Source organism: Hypanus sabinus, chromosome 1 (assembly GCF_030144855.1).
Source record: "Hypanus sabinus isolate sHypSab1 chromosome 1, sHypSab1.hap1, whole genome shotgun sequence".
NCBI classification, from domain to species: Eukaryota; Metazoa; Chordata; class Chondrichthyes; order Myliobatiformes; family Dasyatidae; genus Hypanus; species Hypanus sabinus.
The window spans coordinates 101,013,375-101,041,054 of record NC_082706.1 but is presented as its reverse complement, the minus strand read 5'-3'; the positions used below and the strand labels follow the sequence as shown (position 1 = coordinate 101,041,054).

The window sequence follows — 27,680 nt, the reverse complement described above, 5'->3', positions numbered from 1 at the left end:
TTCATTGTACTTCGGTACGTGTGATAATAGTAAACCTATTTACTTCAAACGAGTTTCACTCTCAAAACGGTGGTGAGGTGGAATGCTGAAAATGTTCCTGTCTGGCCTCCCTCCTGCACCCCCTATCCCTCACCACATCTCTGCAATTATTGTGACAAAATATTTCTTCATCAAATTCACGTGCTTGCGCAAAGATGGGACTTGGAATAAATATTTCCCACATGTATTAAACAAGTCCTGCGGATGTTTATAGCACGTAATCACTGGTTTGGGCATCGATGTGAAGAGGAGCCTTATGCACAGAACACAGGAACAAAATTGAACAGTTGATTGCCGTGACATTGGGAGATTTCACACTCACAAGCTGGATGAGTAAAGGGTCAGTGTCATAGCTTGATGTAATTCTGGGAAAAATAAACACATTATTCCTATGTTACATCAATAAATTTCCAACTTGCAAAGATGTTAATCAGAGCTGATGACTCAACAGACAAACCACTGACACGGCAAATTATTCATGTGGATTTCCTTTTAATTATAATGCATTGCAATGAAATAAAAACTATACTGTAATGTAGAAGAAAGTGAGACTTCACAGTGGGTTGATTCTGACACGTATTGGGAAGCAATAAACTGAATACATCTTAAAACAAGTCCAGGTTTGCTGGATCTTCTAGCCCCGGAATTTCTGAGCGCAAGGTGAGAAAAATGCAACACTTGTTCTGCATTTAGTTCTACTAGAAAAAAAGTCTGGTCTGCACTTCCAAAATCAACTTAACTTGGAGAGATGTCAAAGCACTCTTCCTCTTTTGCCAGGATGGTACTTTGTTTCCCATTTCCCACACTGAGCACTTTTGACTCTTCTTGGACTATGGTTGCCAAGCAATCGTAGACTCTCAATGGACAGTAGGAAATGGATAGTGCAGCTCCCTGACATTCTGGTCAATGCCACAGGCAAAATGAACTGTCAAATGTAGCATAGACCAGTATAAGGCCTCTTGCTCCTCCTGAGACCACGCTGGAAGTTCAACACTTCTACTCTTACCCTACGATCCTCTTTCTACCCTTGAATTGTTGAAAGCCATGACTGAATGCAGCTCCCACTCACAGTCAGACAATGCATTCCACTCACAGACCCTCAGCAACCCCATACAACCAAACCCTACTGAACACCATGACATGATGTCAGACATCTTTCCTTGGGAAATGATCCAGCACAAAAGGAGCAGGTTTGACCCACTGATGCTGTGTTCTTTTGTAAAAACTAATCCCACTCTCCCGCATTTCCCTCTTGTTCAGATAGTTTTACTCCTTCAAGTATTAACCAATGAGAATCTGCCTTTTCCAAAAGAGATCATGCCACAATACTATTATTTCAAAAGGATTATGTCACAACAGCATGATGAGAAATAAACTATGGGTATGTCCATTGAATCGTGACAAGCTCAGGACAATATAGCTACTTATATTCCAACTATCCCACTTTCTTCTTTTACTAAGGCCAGCAGAACTTTCTGGAAATATCCAGAAGTCTCCGATTTGATGTCTTCCGCCAAAGGCTTCTTGTACATCTCCTGATATTTTTCCTTAATGTTTGGAAGATCAATCTGTTGAATAGAGAAATACAGGTCACCTTTCTTACAGTATGGGAATCAGCTAAACCAATCACTTTTATATAGATGGGCATCACTGCGGTTTGGGGAGGGCAGCTGGGGCTGATGTGTGTGTTTCATTCATAGGTTGCGGTTGTCATGGGTAAGGTTAACATTTAGTATCTGTCCAACTTGCCACTTCCTTAAATCGCTTCAGTCCTTCTGCTGAAGGTGATTCCACGGTGCTGTTGGGGAGGGATCTCCATGATGTAGATCCAGTGACAATGTAGTGATGGTGTGTGTTTTGGAGGGGGTGGGGGAGAACCTGCAGGTGATGGCGTTCTGTGTCCATTGGTAGAGATCAAAGTTCAGGCTCGCAAAGAAACTGCAATGTGCCATGTAGATAGCACACAACGCAGCCACAATAATGAATGGAGTGTTTAGGGTGGAGCTGGTGGTCTTTGTCTAGTGAGTTGATTTCTTCTGGATGGTGTGGAGTTTCTTCAGTGTCGCTTGAGCTGTTTTCAACTAGCTGAGTGGAAATTGCATGAGAGGTTATGGGAAGTTTTGGAGGAGCGAGGAGGGCATTAGCTGTCATACTAATCATCTCAGTATGTCAGAGAATAATAGTCATACAAAGGGGAAACAGGCCCTTCAGCCCATCATGTCCACGCTGACCATTAAGTACTGTTATGCACCCATCTATTGTCTTTGGGATATGCGAGCACCTGGAGGAAACCCCACTTACAGTCATGGGGTGAACATGCACACAGACAGCACTCAAGACCAGGACTGAACCTTGATCATTGAGTCATAGAAAAGTGCAGCTCAGAAATAGGCCCTTCAGCTCATCTAATCCATGCTGAAACATTTAACCTGCCCTCCCCACCCCCAACCATCCATGTACCTTTCCAAACTTCTCTTCAATGTTGCAATCAAGCTTGCATGCACCACTTGCAATGGCAGCTCATTCCACACTCTCACGACCCTCTGAGTGAAGTTTCCCCTCAAGTTCCTTGAAACTTTTCACCTTTTATTCTTAATCCATGACCTCCAGTAGCAGACCCACCCACCCTCAGTGGAAAAAGCCACTTGCATTTATCCTAAGTATACCCCTCATAATTTTATATACCTCTATCAAATCTCCTTTCAATCTTCAATGTGCCAAGGAATAAAGTCCTAGCTTATTCAAACTTTCCTTATAACTCCTTGTCAATTTTTCCTGCACACTTTCAAACTTGTAAACATCTTTGCCGTAGGTAAGTGACCAAAACTGCATATGATACTCCAATTTATACCTCACCAATGTCATATACAACTTCAACATAACATCCCATTTCCTGTACTCGTTATTTTGGTTTATGAAGGCCAAAGTGCAAAAAGCTTTTCAACCCTATCCACCTGTGATGTCACTTTCAATGAATGATGGACCTGTATTCCCAGATCCCCTTGTTCCACTACACACCTCAGTGCTCTACCATCCGCTGTGTAAGACCTACTCTGTTTGGTCCTACCAAAGTGCTGGAGCTATGAAGCAGTGGCTTGACACTGCACTACTGTGCCATCAAAGTCCTTCATTTGCTTTAAAACCTGATTCCCCTTTTTCTCTGTTCCAATGAAGTGTCTCATACCTGACCGTTTCTCAGAGATGCTACCTGACTTGCTGGGTGTTGTCTGAGGTTAAAATCGACTCCATCCATGTGCACTTTACTTCCAGAATCTTGTCAATCATTCCCCTCCATCCAACCTAATTGGAAACCAGACCCAAAAAGCCAAGCTTGAATTCCATGTTACCTCTGAGCGTGAGACCAGGATGCGAATCAGCGTGTCTTCGTTTGTCCCCACGTTTTTCATTGCTTCATGTAACACTTCTGCAAAGTAGGCTTGGCAGTCCTTGGTGCACTGAACTGCATAAGGAAATTAAAATAAGCCGGGTGTGGATGAATGAGCTCTACACAAGTCACAGGATGGATTTGAAAAGTCAGAAGAGGGGATAGAAAAAAATACTGTAGAAAAAGAATAATTCAAAAATTTAATAATAATTAAACATTTAATTGCAGAAGTAATTTGGCATTTCATTTCTGGGAACCAACTTAAGCTACAAGATAACATGCACAAGATGCTGGAGGAACTCAGCAGGTCAGGCAGCATCTATGCAAATGAATAAACTGTTGATGTTTTAGGCCGAGCCCTTTCTTCAGGACTGTGTACACTGGATTGCACAATTTACAAGACGAGGGACCCTGGTATCAAGGGTGACGTGGAGAGGGTATTTCCTCACATAGGAGAAACTATTATTAGGGAGTTGTTGTTTAAAACTAAGAGTTTTCTAAGGAAGTCAAGAGCAGAGATGAATTTATTTCTCTCCAGTGATTGAGAGTTTTAGGAATTATTATGCTCAACACTATTGGTATTAGTTTATTATTGTCACATGAACCAAGATACAGTGGAGAACTTTTGTCAGTGTGTCATCCAGACGGGTCATTTCATCCATAAGTACATCCAGGTTGTTAAAGGAAAACAGAAAGCAGAATATAATGTTACAGTTACAGAGAAAATATAGTGCAGGGAGACAAATAAAATGTAATGGCTACAGCCAGGTAGATCAGGATATTAGGACTTCATCTTTTAGAATTGGAAATGTCCATTCAGGAGTCTAATAACATGAGGATAGAAGGTGTCTCTGAGCATGTTTGTGTTGTATGTGCGCCCAGTGGAAATGATAGATAGCAGTTTATCTTAGAAGGTTCCTGGCAAAAGAAAGCACATGTAGGAAATCAAATGAACAAGAGTTGTAAATATGCAACATACCAATGACGAATTCTTCTAAACAGCAGAACCAATTAGAGAAGCTGATGAGTGGTATTGGCTTATTATTGTCACATTATCAAGATATAGTGAAAAGCTTTTGCTTTGCATGCCATCCAGGCAGATCGGTGCAGCAAGGTAGTAGCAATGAGACAGAATGCAGAATATACATTCTGTTTTATTTTTACTATCTTACACAGTAAAATATACAGTAGAGTTGCTGTTACAGAAAGAGAGCAGTGCGGGATGACAAAGTGTAAGGTTGATCAGGAGATTTCAAATTTATCTTTTAGCCCATGAGAAGTCTGTTCAGGAGTCTAAGAATAGTGGGTTAGAAGGTGTTCTTGAGTCCATTTGTATGCGCTCCCAAACTTTTATACCTATTGTCTGGCAAGACAGAGGAGGGGAGGGAGTGACCAGGGTAGGTGGGTGGGGTGCTCCAGCATGATGTTACTGCCTACACGAGGCAGATGGAAGTAGAGGCAGGGTCAATGGAGGGGAGGCTGATTTGTATGATAGTCTATGTTGGGCTGTGTTCACAACTCTGTGAAATTTCTTGTGATCTTGGGCAAAGCAGTTGCCACACCAAATTGTGATGCACCCGAATAGGATGCTTTCAAAGGTGCATCTGTGAAAATTGGTGTGAGCCATCAGGGACATGAAATTTTCCTTAGTCTTCTGAGGAAATAGAGGTGCTGGTGTGCTTTAGGTGTAGAATCTACATGGCTGGAACTGGACAAATTGTTGGTGATATTTACACCAAGGAACTTGAAGCCCTCAGCCATCTGCACCTCAGCACTATTAACACAAACAGGGGTGTGTGCTTATCCCCTCTTCCTGATGTCAATAACCAGCTCCTTCTTTTTGCTGACATCGAAGAGCTTGTTGTCTTCACACTATGCCACAAGGAGGGAAAAGTCGTTGCATTGACAGAACAGAGAATTTTTAAGATTGAGGTAGACAGGTTCTTGATATGCAAGGGGGTGAAATGTTTCTATGGATAGACAACAATGAAGAATTGTCTTGGTGAACAGGGGCTGCTGCAGAGCAGGTGAATCAGGGATCTGAGACTGGATGGACAGGCATCCAGGCCTAGGAGAGACTGTTTGGAGAGCCCAGAAGGAAAATGGAGTCTTGAGAATGCCTGAGGGGGAGAGGAGAGAGAGAGGGAGGGGGGGAGGAGAGAGAGAGAGAGGGGGAGAGAGAGAGGGGGAGAGAGAGAGGGGGGAGAGAGGGGGGGGAGAGGGGGGGGGAGAGGGGGGGGAGGGGGGGAGAGAGGGGGGAGAGAGGGGGGAGAGAAGGGGGGAGAGGGGGGGGAGAGGGGGGGGAGAGGGGAGGGGAGAGGGGGGGGAGAGGGGGGGGAGAGGGGGGGGAAGGGGGGAGGGGGGGAGAGGGGGGAGAGAGGGGGGGAGAGAGGGGGGGGGTGAGAGGGGGGGAGAGAGGGGGGGGAGAGAGGGGGGGAGAGAGAGGGGGGAGAGGGGGGGAGAGAGGGGGGGAGAGGGGGGAGAGAGGGGGGGAGAGAGGGGGGGGAGAGAGAGGGGGGGAGAGAGAGGGGGGGAGAGAGAGGGGGGGAGAGAGAGGGGGGGAGAGAGGGGGGGAGAGAGAGAGGGGGAGAGAGAGAGGGGGAGAGAGAGAGGGGGAGAGAGAGAGGGGGAGAGAGAGAGGGGGAGAGAGAGAGGGGGAGAGAGATGCATAGTGCCTTGGTGTTATATGGAATAGAAACAGTCCAACATGTGAATGCTGACCAAACTGCCAGGGCTAATCCCATTTGCCAGTGTTTGGTCCACATTCCTCTAAACTTTTCTTAAACATGACCAGTACTTATCCAAATTTCTTTGAAATGTTGTTATTATAGCTCCCTCAACCACTTCCTCTGGAAGCTCATTCTGTCTGAAGAAGTTGCCTCTCAGAGTCCTTTTAAATCTTTCTCCTCTCATCTTAAACACATGTCCTCCTGAACCCTGAAAAGAATATGACTATCCACCTTAACAATGTCGCTTATCAGCCTTCTTAAGGTCACCTTCCTTCCATACTCATGGGTAAAAAGCCACAGCTTACCTAATCTCTCCTTTTACTCAAACCATCCATTCCCAGTAGCATCCTCATAAGGCTTTCTTGCACCCTTTCCAGCTTAATGGCTGAAAGGGAGGCACCAAAAGAGAGAGAACTCACAGACTACGTGAAGGACTGTGAAGAAGTGTGGAACCCCAGGAATGAATTCATGACCTTGGGGCTCAGAAGGTGGAATGCTACCTACTGATCCACTGATGCCTTTCAGCTCCTTCAAATGGTCGTTGTTCCACTAGTGAATGATCCAGTAAATTTTCTACTAAAGCATATCTGTCTGCAGTTCCTGGAGGAGTCCAGCCAGTTTCCTGCAATAAATCCCAAAGATTCTTCAAGAGATGGTGCAGGCAGCAGAAGAGCAGCTTTCACCAAGGGAATTCTGTCAGTTTTCTAGCACATTTACATCTGAAGATCGGAGCAATCTATTGCATCCTGACCCTTACTACTCTTTTACCAATCCCCAAGTTATTATTACCCTTCCCTGCACCTTATGAACATACCAGTTCACTCCTCCGTTAGACACTTTGTCTATTGGCATTTGCGATTATTATGAAAATTTATGTGAAACGAAGAGCTTAAGAACATCCTGTTAGCTCAGCAGGTCTATCCACTGAGCTTAAAGATGAAAGATCACATTTATTTGTCACACATACATCAAAACATAAAGTGAAATACATCATTTATGTCAACGACCATGTTGTACAAATATGTGCTGTGAATACAAGTGTGCAAGTGGTGCAATGCATCTGATGCTGACATGTCAAAGCTTCATAGTGCCTTATAGCAATATAACGTCATACAACATGGAACTAGCTCTTCAGCATAGCACGTCCATGCTAGCCATCATGTACCAATCTACAATAATCCCATCTTGTATTACTATCAGCTCTCCCCTTCCCAGCCACTTACACTGCCTATAAAAAAGTACTCACCTCCCTTGGAAGTTTTCATGCTTTATTGTTTTACAACATTGAATCACAATTGATTTAATTTGGCCTTTTGACATGATCAACAAAAAAGACTCTTTTGTGTCAAAGTGAAATCAAATTTCTACAATTTGGTCTAAATTTATTTCAATTAGTAAACCCAAGATAATTGACTGCATAATTACTCACCCCCTTCAAGACAGTATTTAGTAGATGCACCTGTGGCAGCAATTACAGCCTTGAGTCTGTGTGGATAGGTCTCTATCAGCTTTACACATCTGGACACTGCAATTTTTCCCCATTCTTCTTTACAAAACTGCTCAAGCTCTGTCAGATTGCGTGGGGATTGTGAGTGAAAAGCCACAAATTCGCAATTGGATTTAGGTTTGGACTCTGACTTGGCCACTCCAGGACATGAACACTGTTGATTTTAAGCCTTTCCTGTGTAGCTTTGGCTTTATACTTGGGGTCATTGACTTACTCAAAAACGAATATTCTCCCAAGTTGCAATTCTCTTGCAGACTGCATCAGGCTTTCCTCCAGGACTTCCCTGTATTTTCCCAGGATGTTTTCTATGGTGGGTGAGTCTAAGACCAGAGGACACAGCCTCAGAATAGAGGGGCATCCTTTTAGAATGGAGATGAGGAGGAATTTCTTTAACCAGAGGGTGGTGAATCTGTGGAATTCTTTGTCACAGGCAGCTGTGGAGGCCAAGTCTAAGTATATTTAAAGCAGAGTTTGATAGATTCGTGCTTGGTCGGGGCATGAAGGGATACAGGAAGAAGGCAGGACAATGGGCTGAGAGGATAATTGGATCAGCCATGATGAAATAGTGGAGCAGACTTGATGGGCCAAATGGACTAATTCTGCTCCTTTATCTTATGGTGTGTTGCTGCATTTATTTTACCCTCTACCTTCACAAGCCTTCCAGGGCCTGCTGCAGTGAAGTAACTTCACAGCGTGATGCATCCACCACCATGCTTCACAATGGGGATGATGTGTTTTTGATGATGTGCGTGCAGTGTTTGCTTACAACAAACATAGGGCTTAGTCTGATGGCCAAAAAGCTCAACTTTGGTTTCATCAGATCATAGAACCTTTTCCCAGTTGACTTCAGAGTTTCCCACATGTCTTCTGGCAAACACAAGCTGAGATTTCATGTGAGATTTTTTTCAACAGTGGCTTTCTCTTTGCCACTCTCCCATCAAGCTGCGACTGGTGAAGCACCCAGGCAACAGCTGTTGTATGCACAGTCTCTCCCATCTCAGCCACTGAAGCTTGTAACTCCTCCAGAGCTCTCATAGGTCTCTTGGTGGCCTCCCTCACTAGTCCCCTTCTTGCACAGTCTCTCAGTTTTTGAGGACAGCCTGCTCTCGGCAGATTTACAGCTGCACCATATTCTTCCCATTTCTTAATGATTGACTGAACTGTACTCCAAGGAGTATTCAGTGACTTAGAAATTTTCTTATATTCATCACTTGACCTGTGCTTTTCAATAACCTTTTCACAGAGTTATTTGAAGTGTTCTTTTGTCTTCATGGTGTAGTTTTTACCAGGATACTGACTCTCCAGCAGGTGGACCTTCCAGACACAGGTGTATTTTTATTGGAGTCAATGAGTCACCTTGACTGCACACAGGTGATCTCCATTTAACTAATGATGTGACTTCTAAAAGCAATTGGCTGCTCCAGTGATGATTTGGTGTGTCATATTAAAGGAGGTGAATACTTCTGCAATCAATTATTTTGTGTTTTATATTTGTAATTCATTTAGATCACTTTGTAAACATCTGTTTTCACTTTGACACAAAAGAGTCTTTTCTGTTGATCAGTGCCAAAAAAGCCAAATTAAGTCCACTGTGGTTCAATGTTGTAAAATAATAAAACATGAAAATTTCCAAGGGGCATCTTTTTTTATAGGTAATGTATTTACAACCAGGGACAATGTACAGTAGTTAATTAAACTACCAGTAAGATTTATGGTCAGATGGCAGTGCACTCTGATGCAGCAGCATTTCCAGGTCTAACTAAAGGTGTAATTGTTTGTCCTTTATGTCTTTTTTTACGATGGCAAGACACTGCTGAATATTAAGAACATCAAATTCTGCGGGTCTACACCGTCAGCGAGCTGCTCGCTAGCAGTGGAGCTGGACTTACTGTGTGTCATTGTTGCATTGTTGCCTGGACTTGTTGTGTTGCATTGTCATGTCAAGGTGGTGCACGGTGCGAGTGATTGTCTTGGATGTTTTTCCTGCGATTGCAAGGCCCTGTTGGGCATTGGTAATGTAGAATACTGCAAGCCCGGTTCACTGGTGAGGCCGAGGGTGATGGGGCTGCATTGCCTTGGTTTCGGCGTGGACTAGGTCCTCATGCCATGGGGGTCGCCTGATGCAGCCGCCCATGTGACGGTGTGGGAGAGAGCAGAAGCCTCAGTGGGCATGCTGGATTCCATAGGGGGTTGGTGCTGGCCCTTCTATCAGTGCTGCCCTTAGTGTTTACTCAGTGGAAGAACAAGCTAGAGAGGGACAGCATCCCACACACCAGCAATCTACAGGCCGTGCCACTCTGGGGCTTGGGATATAGTATTTTATTTTGTGACCGTGTGCTTTTCTGCTGTCAGAAGCATCGGTGCTCTATGTTCTATGTCCTGTGTGCTGTTGGTGATGCGTTTTGCACCTTGGCTCCAGAGGAATGCTGTTTCATTTGGCTGTATTCATGTATGACTGAATGATAAGTAAACTGGAATCTACGTTCCTTTCCAATGCAGATACAGGAGACTGAAAATAATGAGCAGCAAACATTCTGGAGGAACTCAGCAGGTTGAGCAGCATTTATGGGAGGAAAGGTAATTGCTAATAATTTGATTGAAACCCTGGACAGGGAATGAGATGAAATAAAAATGAAAGGGGGAATGGTAATATAAGGGCCAGTAAGTGATTGGTGGACTAAGGAGATATGATCTATGATAGGTAGTTGGAGTGAGGTGCGGGGGGAGGGGGTTGGTGGAATCGGGAGGCAGGTGGGTAATAGATGGAAGCAGGAAAAATAAAGGCAGGTGAGAGGTTTGGAGGGTGAAGGTGGAAACTGAGGTGGGTAGGTGATAATCAGGAAGACAAAGGCTACCAGTGCTGAAGTCTTGGTCCACCAGTCATCTATTGCCCTCTGTAACATCCCTTTCCCTCTCTTCCTCATATAGGCCATTACCCCTTTTGACTCTCAGTCCTGACGCATGGTTTCAAACTGAAAAGTCACAGACATAGTCAATAATTCTTTTCTACCCACAAACCTGCTGAGGTTGTAATGTAGATTGTTTGTTGCTTTTCAATAGGGCAGGAAACCAGAGAGCAGAGGAGAACCTGCAGACTCCACACAGATAGCACCCAAGGTGAGGATTGATTCCTGGTGTCTGGAGTGTTAACTGATGTCCCTTCCCACCCGCCTTTTCTCGCCCTGCCACTGAATTCTTCCCCCTTGTTCACGTAACTAATGGTCTGTATTTTACTCTAAATTCTTTGTAACATATTGTGGGAGTGTTAATTCTGCCCAGGTTAAACATCACTGAAAGTGAACTTGAAGAGGACATATGCAAGGTTTGCAATGCAACTTGTCATTCTCATTGCCCCGGAGAATTGATGAGTTATAACCAGATAATTCTGGTACCACATGGTACATTCCCCACCATTTGTCTGTTGTTGTAAGGGCAAAGAATAAATTATTCTGAAATTGTAAGGAAAGTATAACCACATCAAGTGACCTTTGAACTTATATTCTGATGGAATGGCTTCAAATGTCGACTGTTTTTTTTTCCATTGACACTGCCTGACTCACCAACTTTTCCCAGCATTTTCTGGTATTTATTTAATATTTCCAACAACTGCAGCTTTTTTGCTTTCTCTCCCTTTGAATTTTCCCATCAATATAGTAATACTTTTAGCTGCCCAGAGGACCAATTTAGCAGAACAAAGAAAGCGTGATTTAAAAAAAGACAACAGGACATGTCAGAAATGCTCAGCAGATCACGTAATCTGTCGAGAGAAATAGGGTTAACATTTAAATAGGGTTGATGTCCTTTGTCGTTTTCATTTTCAAGTTGATGGATTTATATTTAGTAGAAGTTTTTAGATTGAGATAACCAAGGCAGCTAGAAGAGGTAGCCTGAGTACAGAGTAGCCTGTTCCAAAAGCATGGTGTATAGAATTGAAGGGTTGAACGGCCTTATATGTTCCCCCATGCCGATGTGACTTGTGCAATACTAGACACTCATACCCGAGGATGTGACACTAGCGTATGCCATATTATTAACATATTTTAAAAGGCACTAAAACTAATCCCACACTTGAGACCTCAAAATAAAAGTCTGATTTATTACTAATTATTACTCAGCTATTTACCGATTGTCAGATAAGCCTTCGTCACGTCACCAGATGTTTCTCTTTTGATCACCTCCTCAATGCTTGAGCCATGGAGCTGTGTAAATAAGAGGGAAATCAGCAGCAGCCCGGCTTTCTTGTGGGACAGCCAACCAGTTAACGCATCAGGGGAGATCTCGTCAAAACTTACTAAGTACTTCAAGGGTAGACTGAATGCAGGAGGATGTATTCCCTGGCTGAAGAGTCTAGGACCAAGGGGCATTGTTTGAGAATAGAAGGTTCGCTGTTCAGGACTGAGATGAGAAATAATGACTTCACCCCAGAGGGTGCTGAATCTTTGGAATCCTCTATCTAAGAAGGTGGTGGCGATTTAGTGATTGTGTTAATTTAAAACACAGGTTGATAGACTTTTGGTGATTAAGGGATGATGCTGAGACAGAAAATCGGTAATGATCTCGGTGAAGGATGGAACAGGTTCCAACGGAATGGATGGTCAACTCTTGCTCCTTTTCCTGAATACTATTTCCAAATTCTGCAGAATTTGTTGCCACAGGCGGAAGCCAAGGCATTGGGTATATTTAAGACAGAGGTTGATAGATTCTTGATGAGTCAGGGCATGGGGGAAAGGCAGGAGATTGGAGTTGAGATTGAAATGGATCAGCCATGATGAAATGCTGGAGCAGACCCAATGCTGGGCCAAATGGCTTAATCCTGCTCCCATATCTCATGGTCTGTTTCTTATGTTCCTATGAAATACAGAGCAGATGTTACACTCCACCGGCCAGCAGTCTAGGGAATTTGGTAATGTACTGAGTTGGGAGGCCAGACATGCTTGGCACCTGACCCTTCTGCTTCACTCCAGCTGCAGCTGGTGAATCCAGTCCAGTCCCATTAGATGGGATTGTTGACCAATAAAACAGTGACTGGAAATCAGTGTCCTTTTCCCTCTTCATTTTAAGTAATATTAACGCACGTAATTGATTTACACACCAGGTGTGGATTAATAAATGTAATATGTTTAAAAAGTGTTTAATATTTGTAATTATCTCTTAGCCATTAGGGTAGAGAATGATGAAGAACCAGGATCCAACTCCTGAGGCTCAGTTGGCAACTGTGGTTCACTCTGCCTCTTTATGGAGCCGTAGTAATGACCAAGAAAGTTATGTGCATGTCCTGCCTTGACCTCATATCCTCTTGTTATTAGGTTAAAGGTTCAAGAATCTTTTACTGAGAAGTGTTCAACACTTTCTTATCTTAGCTCCTGAATCGATCGGCTTTGAGCTAACACCTCACCGTCTTTGACTACATTCACTTTCAACATCCAGGACAGATAACCAAAGAAATTATTGCAGTAGAGGTGTTGAGGATGGCAGAGATTGGCCATGATCACATTGAACAGTGGGGAAGGCTAGAGGGACAAGGTAACCTATTCACGTTTCTATTTTCTAGTTTTCATGTTTGCTTCCAAATGATATAAGTTGTGATTGTTACTCACTGTTTCATAGGCTTTGAAGATCGCTCTTAGCTGCATACAGCTTCTCTTGGTTAAAATAGTACTAAATGCCAGCTCGTCTGTACCCCAACGTTTTTCACCAGCCTGCAAACAGAAATTTTTGGTTTAAAAAATGACTGTGAAGTGCAACTTCTTGTTCTTACGTGGCTCGGAGGTTTAGTTATGTCAAACAGAAGCTTTATTTACCTCAAACAGTTTTTTGGCATCTTGTTCAGCCAGGTCTTCATTGACTTCGAACCCCTCGTCTCGGTTGGCCTGCGTTTGCAAAGTTATCAATAAGGTTGGCTAAGAACATTGCTAATTTATTTTTATTTAAATTTATTATTTCCCAGTGAGCAGCTGGTCCCTCTGGTTAGATTGGATTGAAAAGACTTCCATGGCTATTCTATATCATCTTAGGACAAAAGTAAAAGGGAGGTGAGAGTTGATATTGGAAAATGATGCTGGTGAGGTAGAAATGGGGGGCAAAGAAATGGCAGATGAACTTAATGGTACTTTGCATCTGTCTTCACTGTGGAAGATACTGGTAGTGTGTCAGAGGTCTGTGAGTGTCAGAGAGCAGGAGTGAGTGCCATTGTATTACAAAGGAAAACTCAAAGGCCTTAAGGTGCATAAGTCACCTGGACCAGATGGACTACATCCCAGAGTCCTATGAGAGGTTGCTGAAGAGATAACGGATGCATTGGTCATGATCTTTCAAGAATCACTTGATTCTGGCACGTCCCAGAGGTGATTTACAGTGATGATTCCCATTCTGCTGAATCTCAGCTCTGTGGAGAACTTGAATAGACCAAGATCTCCTTTTGGTGCAGAGGAGGCTACAGAGAATTTTAATTGAAGTGGAGGAGATTATGAAAGGCAGGGACAGTATGAATGGGAAGCACCAAATGTTAGTAAAAGGGACCATTACATTTAGTCGTTTGTTGGTCAGTATGGATCTGGTGAGCCGATGGGCCTGTTTCTTTGCTGTATTCTTCTATGATCTATTTCTCGTAGCAGAGATATTAATATCTTAACAAAGTGATCGCTGGAAAGACTTAAAGGGGAGTTGGGGAGAAATTTTTTTCACCCCACCATAGGTGGGGAAGGGTCTGGAACTCAGTTCCTGAACAAACAATGGAGGTTGAAACACAAGTCACGTTTAAACATATACATCTGATGAACTCTCACCCACATGAGGCTCTCCCAGAGCAATTACTGGGAAGTGGCACGATGGGGTGAACTGGCTTCATTGCTACACATTCCTTCTCCTAGAGTAATATAATGTAAGTTTATAACATGGGGCATAGAGTACACAGCATAGGACAGGCCCTTCGGCCCATAATGTCTATGCTGAACATGATGCTGAATTAAACTAAATCCCTTTTGCCTGTACGTGATGCATATGGCTCCATTCCCTCCCTGCATATTCACGTGTCATCTACTGGTCTCTTAAATGTGACCATTGCACTTGCTTCCTCCACTACCCCCAGTAGCCGTTCCACACAACTACACCTCTTGTGTAAAAAAAAAACTTGCCTCACACTTCTTGAAACTTTCCATCTTAACTTAAAGCTCTACCCTTTAGTGTTTGACCTTCAGAAGCAAATTCTACCCTCTCTATACCTCTCATAAATTTATGATTTTTCTTTGAGGTCTCCCTCAGCCTCTGAAATTTCAGAGAAAAGAATCCAATTTCATCCAACCTCTCCTTATAGCTCACACCCTCTAATCCAGACAACATCCTGGTAACATGATCAAAGTGCTGGAGGAACTCAGCAGGTCAGGCAGCAGCTATGGAAATGAAGAAACAATCAATGTTTTGGGTTGAGAACCTTCTTCAGGACTGGAGGTGAGGGGGGAGGTGAATGGGCAGGTGCAGCACTTAAGCCACTTGCAGGAATAAGTGCTGGGGGGAGATTAGTGGAGAGGGATGGAGGAAGGGAGTCACAGAGGGAATGACACCTGCAGAAAGTGGGTAGGGTTGGGGGGTGTAAAGATATGTTTAGTGGTAGGATCCCTTTGGAGGTAGCGGAGGTTGCAGAGGATGATGTGTCAGGTGTGGAGCTCATGGGGTGGAAAGAACTCTGTCACTGTTAAGGCCACGGGAAGAGGGCATGAGCGTTGATGTTCAGGAAATGGAGGAGATGCGGGTGAGGGCAATATCAGTGGTGGAAGAAAGGAAATCCCATTCTTTGAAAAAGGAGGACATCTCTGATGTCCTGGAAAGGAAAGCCGGATCCTGAGAACGGATGTGGCAGGGTGGGAAGAGGAATAGTCAAGATAATCATGGGAATTGGTAGGTTTATAAAATATGTCAGTTAACAGTTTGTCTCCAGAGATGGAGACAGGGGGATCAAGAAAGCAGAGGGAGGTGTCAGAAATGGACCAAGTGAACTTAAGGGCAGGGCAGAAGTTGGAGGCAAAGTTGTTGAAATTGACGAGCTCAGCATGGGTATGTGAAGCAGCACCAATGCAGTCATCAATGTAGCGGAGAAAGGGTTGGTGAGCGATACTGGGGAAGGCTTGGAACCAATGAAGGGGCAGGCATGACTGGATCACATCCTGCTATACCACTTCTGCATCCTTTCTAAATCTGCCACATCCATCTGCTAATGGGGCATTCAGGGAAAATCAATAGTTTTGAGAAAAAGAATTTGCATTTGGCCCGGACAAGGTTTTACATACTGTAGTGGCACTGTGACTTCTTGACTCCTACACTGAATGCCCCAACCATTGAATGTAATCATGACATATGCCTTCCTTCCTACCCTAACTACTTGTGTGGCAAATGATATTAATAATTGGTGACATAGGTTTGGAGTGATTGGTGAAGGACTTAAAGGGGAGCTGAGGGTGGGTCTGGGACTCATTTCTTGAAGAAATGGTGGAGGCAGAAGCCCTCAGTATATTTAAACATGTCCACCTGACTGGCTGTAACCAACACCACCATGGACTAAGAATGGGGAAGTAGTGTGGGTCTGGATAGCCAGTAAAGCATTGTTGGGCTCCTTCTCACTGTACATTCCTATTCCTAGAGTAGTGCAATGTTAGTTTACATTCATTTTGTTACTGTATAGAGTATACCTGCTAATTCTGTAGAAAAGCAGGCACTCAGTCAAACTTCAATCAGGAGTAATTTCTTATCCACTTGTTTTCAACACAGTCCTCTGTTCTGAAAAGTGAGAATCTATCCCTATTCACCTCCTTTCTGCTGGATTCTCCGCATATTTTTCAAATTCCAAGTCTTGAACATATTTTTCAATCCTCCTTTTAATACCTGTCATACAAAAATCTTTCTTGAGGTTCTTTAAGGTTGGCAGTGGGCATAAGCTCTCTACCTGTTAAATGCTCCCAATGGTGTGTGTCTCAAATAGCCTCTGACACCCAAGTCCAGCTCCGGGCCTTCATATGGGGCTTAGCTACAACACCCAGCAGAACTGCGCCTACTGACAGGAGAAGGGGCAAAGGTGGGTTTACTGGTGCCTTAAAACCAGTCGCTTTGGGCAGATGGGGCTCGTCTGCCATGGTCAGCGGCTCAGCTAGGAGAAGGTAAACTCTGATCTCAAACCTCCACTGCCTTGCGGCTATACCCACTCATGGGGAAGGCTTTGGTAGTAAATCCCAGGGAATAATCTGGTGCTTGAATCCCTAAGACATTCCTATATTGATTTCAATGCTGACTGGCAACTCCTGCGACGCCGCTGGTGCTGAACTGTATTGGTCTCTTCCATCCCTTCAGAGTCAGCTGCATCAAGGGGGCAGTCTGCAACATGGGCAAAAGCTTGCTCTCCAGATTATACTGCCCAGGCTTACATATTATGTAGACAACCCAGTACAACCAACAGAGGGACCTTATACAAAAATCTGACTGAAACCATTCCCCTTCTCATTCTCTGCCTCCGTCTCTCACACCCACCAGGCTTTCCTCAGTATCCACCCCATCATCACCACCCCCTAGGCCTTGCTTAGGAAGTAACTGGCTGACTTTTGGTGAATATATCAAAACTTTGATCCCTAACTTCTGCTTGTATCACATGGCTGCTTCTTCTTGGTGGTGTGCTGGTCTGTGCTGGCTAGCTCTGTTACAGAGGCAGCTTCTGTGACTGACTTCTGCTGAAGTTTTAACTTCCTTTTCCCCTTTGCATACTAACCAACCTTCCCTATTTTTATTTCTAAATTTGTCAGACCAACCAGAGAATAAGATAATTACATTTGTTTTACACAGTCAATTGTTGTGATTTGGGACAATTCTGCTCGAATGAGTGATGGAAGCATTATTAAAAGGATCTTCCAAAAGAAAACTGGATAACAAATGAGGAGAAAAAGCATGCACTAGCCTGGCTTGTTCCAGGTTGGGCCTGGATTGACCATGGCTGCATTAGGATTGAATTGTCCGTTTTCAAGTCTGGTTGTTTTCAACTGACTGTGGTCAGGTTGGATTGCTTTTGGATTGGCTATATTTGGGTTGTATTTAAGTCAGCCTCAGTCAAGTTGGATTAGACTATAAGACCAAAGATGTAGACCATAAATCTAGACTAGAGAATTGTTCAATGATTGGGTCATGTTGGGATTGATCAGAGACTGGGTAGGTTGGGATTTGATTTGAGTCTGGTTTTGATTTGCTGTGGTTAGGCTGGACTTGGATTTGCCATGATCATTTGTCTTTGGATTGGTCATTGACCAGGTTGATTTAGGTCTGGTCAGAGTGGGCTCTGATTGGCAATGGCAGTGTTGGGTTTGATGCACCATCAATAACTCACTCTGAGATGTAAAGGTGAGATATCGGCTTTTATTGACTGGAAGGAGGAACAAGCAGTGAGTGACCACCATACTACAACCTGGAGACTGAGAGGCCGGGCTCAGGCCTCGATCGCCTTTATACCGGGGTCTGTGGGAGGAGCCACAGGAGCAGTCAGCAGGGGGCGTGTCCAGACAGGTATATGTAGTTCACCACAGGGTTCAGGTTAGGTTTTAATGTCATATCTGACCAGATCTCTTGTTTCTTGAAATTTCAGAAACAACAGGGAAATTGGAGGAACTGAGACCTCTCATCAAACGCCAATGTGGACCCAGGGATCTGAATGACATCCTTTCTTCCTGTGTCAATTGTTCTTTCTATTCTATAATCCATACTTTACAAATAAGGTTTTTGGATAAATAGGAAAAATGAATATTAGTTTCATTAGCTAAGGAAAAACGTTTGATTTTATGAACCAGCTCGTTAGTTGTCCATTTATCAAGTTTCCATAAATATGAGCATTGACTTAAACAAGTAGTCTTCATCATTGCCAGTATTTTTGCCATCTTTAGAGAGTGTTGAATGTTTCAATATTTCTTACCTCGAGCAATGAGAGCAGCAGTTTCTGTAGAGTTCCACTAGTGTCACTTTGAACATCAGCTTCCAGATCACATGGGAACACTGCAGCAGAACAGGGGGATAAGACTGATCATGTATATTGAGTCTAAATCTGATACAATGGATACAGAGTGAGAGGGAGAAATGGTGATTAGGATCATGTTTGCTTTTATTGTCCACCCACATGTGGACTGCGTCCAACAATCCCTGGTATCAACAATACCAGATCAAGATTGCTTTCCCACAGAGTAATGGAGAGAGGTAATAGCCCAGGTTCATGTCAAAGCAGAAACCACTGGAAATAATTTCTTGTAGATCTGAACAATATTTTGTGTCTTCTGGCTAAGCAACAAGTCTGTTTCAAACCCCCTTTCTCTGTAATCTCTTCCAGCTCCACAACCCTCTCACAGATCTCTTTGTTTTTAAACCAGGCTTCTTGCTTCTTCAATTTTGATCATTCCAAGATTGGTCACTGTTATGTTTTGTAACTTCAAAACATTAAACCAATTCGAAGAAAGACTCAGGAGTCCAGAATGCGGGTCTAAATTTAAGTTTACTTTAAGTGAGGTGCTCATGTATCACATGGTAGTGTGATGACATATGCAATTCGCATATTTATACATATAAACTGTAATTAATTATTTAATTAAACAGGAATGTTTAATCAACCTATATATACACAAGATTGCTCAAACATTAGTTAAATATTAAATACATGACAGTCTAGGTGCCTTCAAATGCCAAGTCATTAAGCTCTGGAACTCCCCCTTACACCCCCTCATCTCTCTGTCTATTTCTCCTCCTTTCAATTCCTCCTTAAAATCTTTTTGTATGACCATGTGCTTTTGTTCTCCCATCTCCTTTTGAAACTTAGCATAGACCTTTGTTCGATCATTTCCAAACAAGTGTCCTTGTTATATTTTGCAGTGTTGAGGGTGCTGTATATTGCTTTAGGTTACTCTCCTGGCATCACAAATGTATCTTGGTCAAACCCTTTCTATTCCTCTCTCACAGGCACATGTGCTTGAACGTGTGTAGGAGAGAAAGATTTTGTACATAGGGGCATGTGTAATGCCAGAAGAGTAAATCAAAGCAATATGTAGCAACCTTAAAGCGCGCGCACGCACACACACACACACGCACACACTATATGCACATGTGCTTACTCAAAAGCACACACTTTATAAAAACACATACAATACACACAGCCTGGGATGGAGAAGGTCAATTATGAGGAGAGGCTGGAAAGGCTAAGCTAAGGTTCTCCCTTGAGTGGAGGAGATTAAGAGGGGCATGATTGAGCTATATAAAGTTATGAGGGTAGGCTGCAGTAAAGGTTACACATGAGTGCCTGGAATGACTTGCCAGGGATGGTGGTGGAGGCTAAAACATGAGGGGTATTTAAGAGCCTCTTGGACAGGCACCTGTGATGCACAATCAATAACTCTCAGAGACTGGAAGTGAACGATAGGCTTTCATTAACAGCAAAAGGGAGCACGACATCTTGGAGACTGAGGGAGGAGCAGTGCCCCAATTGCCTTTATACAGGGGTCTGTGGGAGGAGCCACAGGAGCAGTCAGCAGAGGGGCATGTCCAGACAGGTATACATGGTTTACCACAACATGGATGAAAGAAAAATGGGGGGTTATGGGGTAATGTGGGTTTAGTAATTTTTTTAAGGATTATATGGGTTGGCACAACATGGAGGGCTGAAGGGCCTGTACTGTGTAGTAGTGTTCTATGGTTCTACATCAGAGCTAGATAAAACTAAAGGATATAGAGTAATGAGGAAAGGATTTAGAGAGGATCTGAAGGGGTCTTCCTCTTGCAGAGAGTAGTGCGCAGCTGGAATACACTGCCTGAAAGAATGGTTGAGGCTGGGCTGCTGGCAGTATTTGAAAAGTGTCTGGAAGAAAATTTATATTGCCTAGACATGGAATGCTAAGTTCCAAATATTGGAAGATGGGATTAACATGGAAAGATGCTGACTGGTCAGTGATAACGAGTTGGGCCAAATGGCCTGTTTCAACACTGTATGATTCTATGCTTATGAGACACACAGAGACATACTTTACTACACACACATACACAAACATAAACAAAAGCACACAAGCACTCTCACATACATATAAAATGCACAAGCGCTCACAATTAGCTTGCATATGATACGTTTCATGTAGTAAATTGTTTTTTGGCTCTTACAGGATGTCATGTTGACATCAAACCACTTTAAGAAGATATTAGCAATGAAAAGTTTAGTCAGACAGACAGACAGATAGGTTTTAAAGTCGTTTTCTGAAGATTAAGCCCTTGCCGATTCTGTGCGATACTGCCTGTTTTGGGGGGGTGAGTGTGCAAACCACGATCATTGTTCTCCACCTGCAGGCCGGTTGAAGAGCTGCAAGCACGAACCATTCCCCCATTCGCAATAAAACAGCGACAAATTAGTGTTACTTCTTCAGCAATGTTAGTAAGCTGTACACTGCGGGTGACGCAGTGGGATACCAGACAACTGAGGCAATTTCCCCCCAGGTACGGGAACCTCTTAGTACAGTGAATCACCAGTTTCCCAGAGCTCTATGTTGTAATCCATCATCTGAAACGGCTCCCAGACACATTATTAGGGAGATGGAAGACGTTTTAGGAGGTGGAGGTGTTCCGTCTGGAAAGGCCGGAGAATAAAGTTTTACTGGGTTATTACATTCACTGTGTCATGGGGCCATACACCAAGGGAACAGGCCTTTCGGCCCCGCAAGTCTGTGTTGGCCATCAGTCGCTGGCACAATCACACATTGATCCCGTTTTTATTCTCTCCACATCCCCATCGAACCCCTCCCCGCAGATTTTACTCTCACGTACACAGTAGGGGTAATTTGGAGGAGCGAAGGAGCCCACCAACCCTCATGTCTTCGGGATGCGGGAGTCCAGCCCAATCACGGGGGGAACCTTCAAAGCACACACCGCGCACCACCTCCTGGAAGGTGGGGTCTCTCTGGAGGTCGAGTCGGGATGGCAATTTCAAGAAATTATGATGTAGCAAACCCTTCCAGAGCCGGGACATAAGAGGATACATTGGATGTTTCCAGAAATTATACCGTGAGCTTTTGAGCATCTGAAATTTGTCTGCCTTTGTTCAGTGGAAGAGCAGTCTGAAAGAGACAGGGAGCTGTGGCCAACCCTGAAATATTCGGCTGACCACCTCTGACACAGCTACTCCTGCAGAGTACTGGAGCTGGAATAAAGTGACGAGAAATATACCAGCAATCATAAAATAAAGTGAAAATGAAAAGACCGCTTTCTGAAAATAACACAGAGCAGGAAACAGGAGAGTGAGTTTGTCATTGGACATGCAAGCCAACTCTGCTATTTAGTAATGCCATGACCATCTGACCCTGATCTCAGCTCCACTTTCCTGTTTGATCCCCAACTCCCTTGATTCTCCATATTGCAAATACCCATCACTATCTTTCTCTGCGTATCATGAGGGGGAAAGTGAACAAAACTTGAAAAACTCTTGAGGCTTCATTGAAAATTCTTACAGTACTCGACTGGCTAGATGAAGGGAGTACGCTTCGCCTCAACAAAGAGCCTAGAACCAGGGTCAGTCACACACTGAGAGTAAAGAGTAGTCTGGTTTGGAATGGGATGAGGAGAATTTTCTTCACTCAGTCACTGAGTTCATTCAAATAGAAACTGATTACAAAAAAGTCAAGAAATTCAGGGATACAACAGTGAAATGGTACTGAGGTAGATTAGCCACAACCTTGTGTAGCCTTGTGTTCTTATGATTATAAATTCAGTAATAAGTAATCATTCTCTTTGATTGAGTATTAAATGACTTAGTTATTGTTAAGAAGTACTTACTTTGTTTGTATGCTTCTTTTGTGGCAATGATTTGCTGAAAAACAAATTATAATGAGTAAATAGCTACACATGCTGATCAGAAATATTAGACCAGAAGACCATAAGAGATAGGAGCAGAATTAGGCCATTTAGCCAATCGAATGTGCTCAGCCATTTTGTTATGGCTTATCCATTTTCCCTCTGAACTCCATTCTCCAGCCTCCACCCTGAAACCTTTCATGCCCTAACTAAACAAGAACCTATCAACCTCTGCCTTAAGTACACTCAATGACCTGGCCTCCACAGCGACCTGTGCAGATTCACCATCCTTTGGCTAAAGAAATTCCTCCCCATCTCCATTCTAAATGGTGTTCTTCTACGCTGAGGCTGTGACGTCCAGTCTGACTCCCCCACTATAGGAAACATCCTTTCCACATCCACTCCATCTTGGCCCACCAACATTTGATAGGTTCAATAGTTCATTTGGTTCCATTTCATATCAGAGAATGTGTACAGTATACAACCTGAAATTCTTACTCTTCGCAGATATCCACGAAAACAGAAGAGAGCCCCAAAGAATGAAGGACAGTAAAATGTTAGACTGCCAATATCCACTCTTCCCCCCCCCCCCACACACACAAGCAGCAGCAAAGCATCAAGCCTGCCCCCTTCCCCCCTCCACTTAACCCAGCAGGAAGTGTCCCTACCCACCACACACCAAGCAAGCAATAGCAAAGACCCCAAGGAGAGACCATGATCTGCAGTCCACCAAGAACCACATTGAGATTCCCCTCCTCATTCATCTTAATTCCAGCGAGTTCCATCAAACACTCCTCATATGGTAACTCTTTCGTTCCCGGAATCATTCTCGTGAACGTCTTCTGAGCCCTCTCCGATGTCAGCACAACCATTTAAAGAGACAGCACAGACTGGATGGGCTGAACTGCCTTCTTCAGTGTCACATGATTAAATTCTTCAACTCTTTGTGGTAGCTTAGCGGCTGGAGAAACGCCATTAGAGCACCAGCTGTAAGACTGGGGTGCAATTCCCAGCGCTGCTTGTGAGGTGTTTGTGCCTTCTCCTCGTAACCGTGTGGGTTCCCGCCAGGTGCTCCTGTTTCCTCTCACATTTCAAAGATGTACGGTCATAGTTGGTGAGCCTGCTATGCTGGTGTCAGAAGGTGGTAACACTTGCAGGACTGCCCAGCACAAACATCGCTGATTTGATTCGCGTAAATGACTCATTTCATTATTTGTTTTATGTACATGTGACATATAAAGCAAGCATTTATCTTTCTTTATCTCTTTTACACTACTCTTTTTTTTAGTGAATAAAGTCAGAATATGTTAACTCTCTAAATAATATGGTTCAGGATTAAACATACTGAATTAGCTCTCGTGCAGAGAAGCTCGATAAGGATATCTTCATCTGTTCCAGCTCCTTTCATTGCTTTGTTCAGCAACTTGGCATCGAAGTGGCAAGGTCGATCTAACATGGCCAATAGTGTCTTTTCTAAGCATCCACTGAGTTCTCCTTGAAGCACTTTCTCAAGATCCTACAGGAAAAAAAGCGGGAAAAATGCAAGCATTAAATCTGTGTTAATCCTGCGACCATTTGTTTGAGGCCATTGGATCACTTCATGTAGCCCCTGGTCTAATCTGGTCTCCTAGGAGATTGTTCCCAGGAAGAGGCAGCCATGGTGATGATCCTTTGATCAACATTCTGAATGCAGTAAACACTTCAGCAGACCGCTTTAGGAAAGGAAGCAGAAATGTACAGTAGCATGAAGTGGTGGTTAGCTGAAATGGAAGGTGTCAGTGTGTCTATAGAGAAGATGTGGTGCGGTGCTCCTCAAGGATCATTGGAGCAACATTGGAGGGTAAATTCATAGAGGCCAGAAAAGGACTGGGATCAATTGCAGAGGCAGTAAAGATGATGGCCCTAAATGGCTGGTTGTTTTCTCTGGAAGGTGTATTAGCTGCATCTACCCTCACCCATGAGAAGGTGCCACCCATCGTCTTCATAGCAATCTGATTCACTGCTGATAGGAAGCTGGGAGCTGTGACATCTTCTCTTGTTCAATTTCCACCACAGGGGGAGCAGTGAAGCAAGCAATTAATTTGATAGCACCTATCAGTACTTCACTGAGGCTTAGGGAGATTTAAAACCAGTGAAATGATTTAAGGGTACAGGGCTGCAGCCAATGGTGCCAGAGCCTCATTGCTCCAGAATCATGGGCTGAATCCTGGGGTACTGACTGTGTGGAGTTTGCACGATCTCCCTGTGACCATGTGAGTTGCCCCTGGGTGCTGCAGTTCTCCAAAGGCGTGTGAGTCGGTAGGTCGATTGCCCCTAGTGTGTGGATGGATGGTTGAATATCTGGGGGGTGGGAGTGCAGATGGGAATGTGTGGAAACTAAAAAGAAAACACAAGTGTGGAATTGGCCCGATGAGACAAGCACATGGGTGTGCAGAGAGTGGAGGGATATGGACGTTGTGTGGCAGAAGAGATTAGTAATAAAGAACTTGTTATCTGCTCTTAGTGACTAAAATTGGTCCAGGAACTTAGCAAGAATGGCATAAACTGAGACTGGTATTTTCTGCAAGGACTTGTGTTTCACACTGTAGAGTTTCACTGCTGTAAGGTTTCACTGATAAAGTATTGGTTTCTCTGTAGCTGCAATGTTTGGGTTATGACCAGAGATAATGGGGTTAGGAATGCTGTTGTTCTTTCTCGTGAGTCTGGAAGAGAGATTTTCACGGTCTTTTTGGCCGGGGAGAGACGAGGAGAGAAGACGTGAATGGAGAGAGTTGGTAGACCGCCGGACTGGGTGGACTTGGAGCGAAGGCCTGAAGGGCAGCGACGATCGGAGGAGGTTGATGGTGGACGATTGATTTATCAGTGAGCTCCAACATTGTGCAATAGACTGCTTAATAAGATTGGGCCCTTTTTTTTACTAACCATATAGTCAAAGTAAGAATTATAAAGCTTAATCGCTTAATCGCAAAAAACGTGTTCAGCAGTGGCAGCTGGATTTTATATACTCCTGTATCTGGAGTGGGGTTCAGACCCATAGACTTCTGACTTTGCCTACAGGTGACAGGTAAAATTATCATTGTCAGCGGGTAAGCATTAAACACAGGGGACACAAGAGACTGCAAGTTATGTTTTGTAACTCCAGAAATAAATTGAAAGCAAAATACAGGACAATTTGTTTACTTAGTTTATTTTTCTTGGTGAGGTGTGGACATATGATGTGGTGCTGTAATTACATACTGTATGCCATTCACATGCTCCTTACATCTAACCCATAATGAATTATGTAAACAAAGAATGCTGAATCCAACAATATATTTCAATATTACTCAAATACTACAGAAATATTAAATACGCCACATTCCTCCCTACTTAGTTATACTTCTGACAGTACAGAGTGCATCTCAACTCAAATATGTAACAGATCTCTGTATAGTCACCTTACTGTCCATTCAGGCCTAAAGATTTAATCGCTTTCTTACCCTGGTGGAATAATGTCTTTCTTGACAAGGAGGATCACTCTGCTTGTCAGGTGAGACTTGTGGCTGTGAAACAATCTCAGGTTCTGGGATCTCCTCCATGGTGGCTGTAGGAGTTGATTCTGGGACTGCAGGAAGTGGTTCTGGCAACTCTGGACACCTTTCTTCTCCAATGATTGACCTGCTCTCCTCAGCTGATTGGTGTGCCATCTCCTGAAGATATCAGACATAATCTCCACTGTCTAGGACAGTGGTCTAGCTCTATCCTTAATCTTTCCAAGTATCTACTTTTTTTCATCTCTTGTAGTCACTCACCAGGACTGCTTGTCCAAGAGTAAAACATCAAACCTCCTTGTTTGAGGGAGGAAATTGGCAAGCTTCTGATTCTATCTTGGTATGTTTAGCTGACATTGCCCACAATGCATTCTTTAGACTCCAGACAAATCTTTCTGCCAAGCCATTGTAGCTTAGTGGCACAGTGCAGATGTAGTACGTCTTAGTTCCGCAGCAAACTGTGGTCCATTGTCAGTGACTAAGTGTTTCAGAACACCAGTCCTTGGGGAAAGGCTTCTCAACACATCAGCAGTGTGAGAGGCTGCTGTGCAGGCTAATGGCAACACTGCTGGCCACTTTGTAGCTGCATCCACTACTACCAAGAAACTTATGCCCAGGAATAGTCCAGCAAAATCCACATGAATCATTTTCCAGGGCAATGCAGCCCATTCTCAGGATGGAGAGGTGCTACTCCTGGCATCTTTTGGACACGTTGGCATCCCAAACAGTGCCTGGCGAGCTGCTTAACCTACCAATTTTCCCAGGACACCAGTCAAAGCTTCAAGCCAACACTTCCATTTCGACCGTGTGTGGATGACCGGCATGTATCTCCTCCTACACTAGCTCTCAGCTTGGATGATACAACTCTCAATCTCCATATAACGCAACCCCAATCAAGGCTAGGTTCATCCTGGCACTGGTAAAAATGGGGGAATTGGAATTTCTGCTGCACATTCCAGCCATTTTGTGTGAACCTGAGACAGGGTGGGCTATTTTCTGATTTCCTTTTGGATCATCTCTGCCATAATAGGGAGACTTTTGATTTGCATTAGAGATTACGTCAGGAGGACATATTCTGTAAATTTTTCAGGTATTTTCTTTTTCAAGGATAAATGGAACAATCTGTTAGCATTTCCATGATTAGACATCCTCTTGAATTCAACCTGGTGTCCTCCAAGAAAGAGAGGCCATCTCTACATTCATGCTGCTGCTGTTAGTGGAACATATATCTAAGGACTGAAATGGACACCAGTAGCTGATGATCAGTAATGAGGGTCAACTCTCTCCCAGACAAGACGTTTTACAGCCCAAACCAGACTCAAGGCCTCTCTGTCAATCTGTGTATAATCTTCCTCTGCAGCGATGAGGGAATGTGATGCAAAGTCTGCGGAGCATTCACTTCCATCACTCGTAACACGTGACGTGACTGCAACTACACCATGAGGCGAGGTGTCACAGGCAAGCTTCATCGGTTGATATGGATCATAATGTGTGAGTACAGTGATGTCACTATCTCTTTTACCCTTTGGAAAGCCACCTCACACTGCTTTGTCTGTTGCCATTTCTTCCCCATCTGCAGTAATGAGTTCAAGGGGTGAAGCACAGTAGCCAGGTTTGGCAGGAAGCTGTAACAGTGATTGACAAATCCTAAACCA

At 43.7% G+C, this 27,680-nt stretch overlaps 1 protein-coding gene across 1 annotated transcript in view; it reads right to left on the bottom strand.

Annotated features, from left to right (window-relative positions):
- Window positions 1–517: 517 nt before the first annotated feature.
- The window catches only part of LOC132402850 (annexin A13-like), a 66,593-nt gene continuing 39,430 nt past the window's right edge, over window positions 518–27,680 (bottom strand). Inside the window, exons 7-14 of the mRNA XM_059985901.1 lie at window positions 23,841–24,011; window positions 22,478–22,511; window positions 18,597–18,676; window positions 13,462–13,530; window positions 13,258–13,359; window positions 11,784–11,859; window positions 3,387–3,499; window positions 518–1,607 (exon numbers count right to left, since the gene is read on the bottom strand). Of these exons, the coding sequence (XP_059841884.1) occupies window positions 1,464–1,607; window positions 3,387–3,499; window positions 11,784–11,859; window positions 13,258–13,359; window positions 13,462–13,530; window positions 18,597–18,676; window positions 22,478–22,511; window positions 23,841–24,011 (789 nt within the window). The 3' untranslated portion in view covers window positions 518–1,463. The remainder of the gene's footprint in view (window positions 1,608–3,386; window positions 3,500–11,783; window positions 11,860–13,257; window positions 13,360–13,461; window positions 13,531–18,596; window positions 18,677–22,477; window positions 22,512–23,840; window positions 24,012–27,680) is intronic.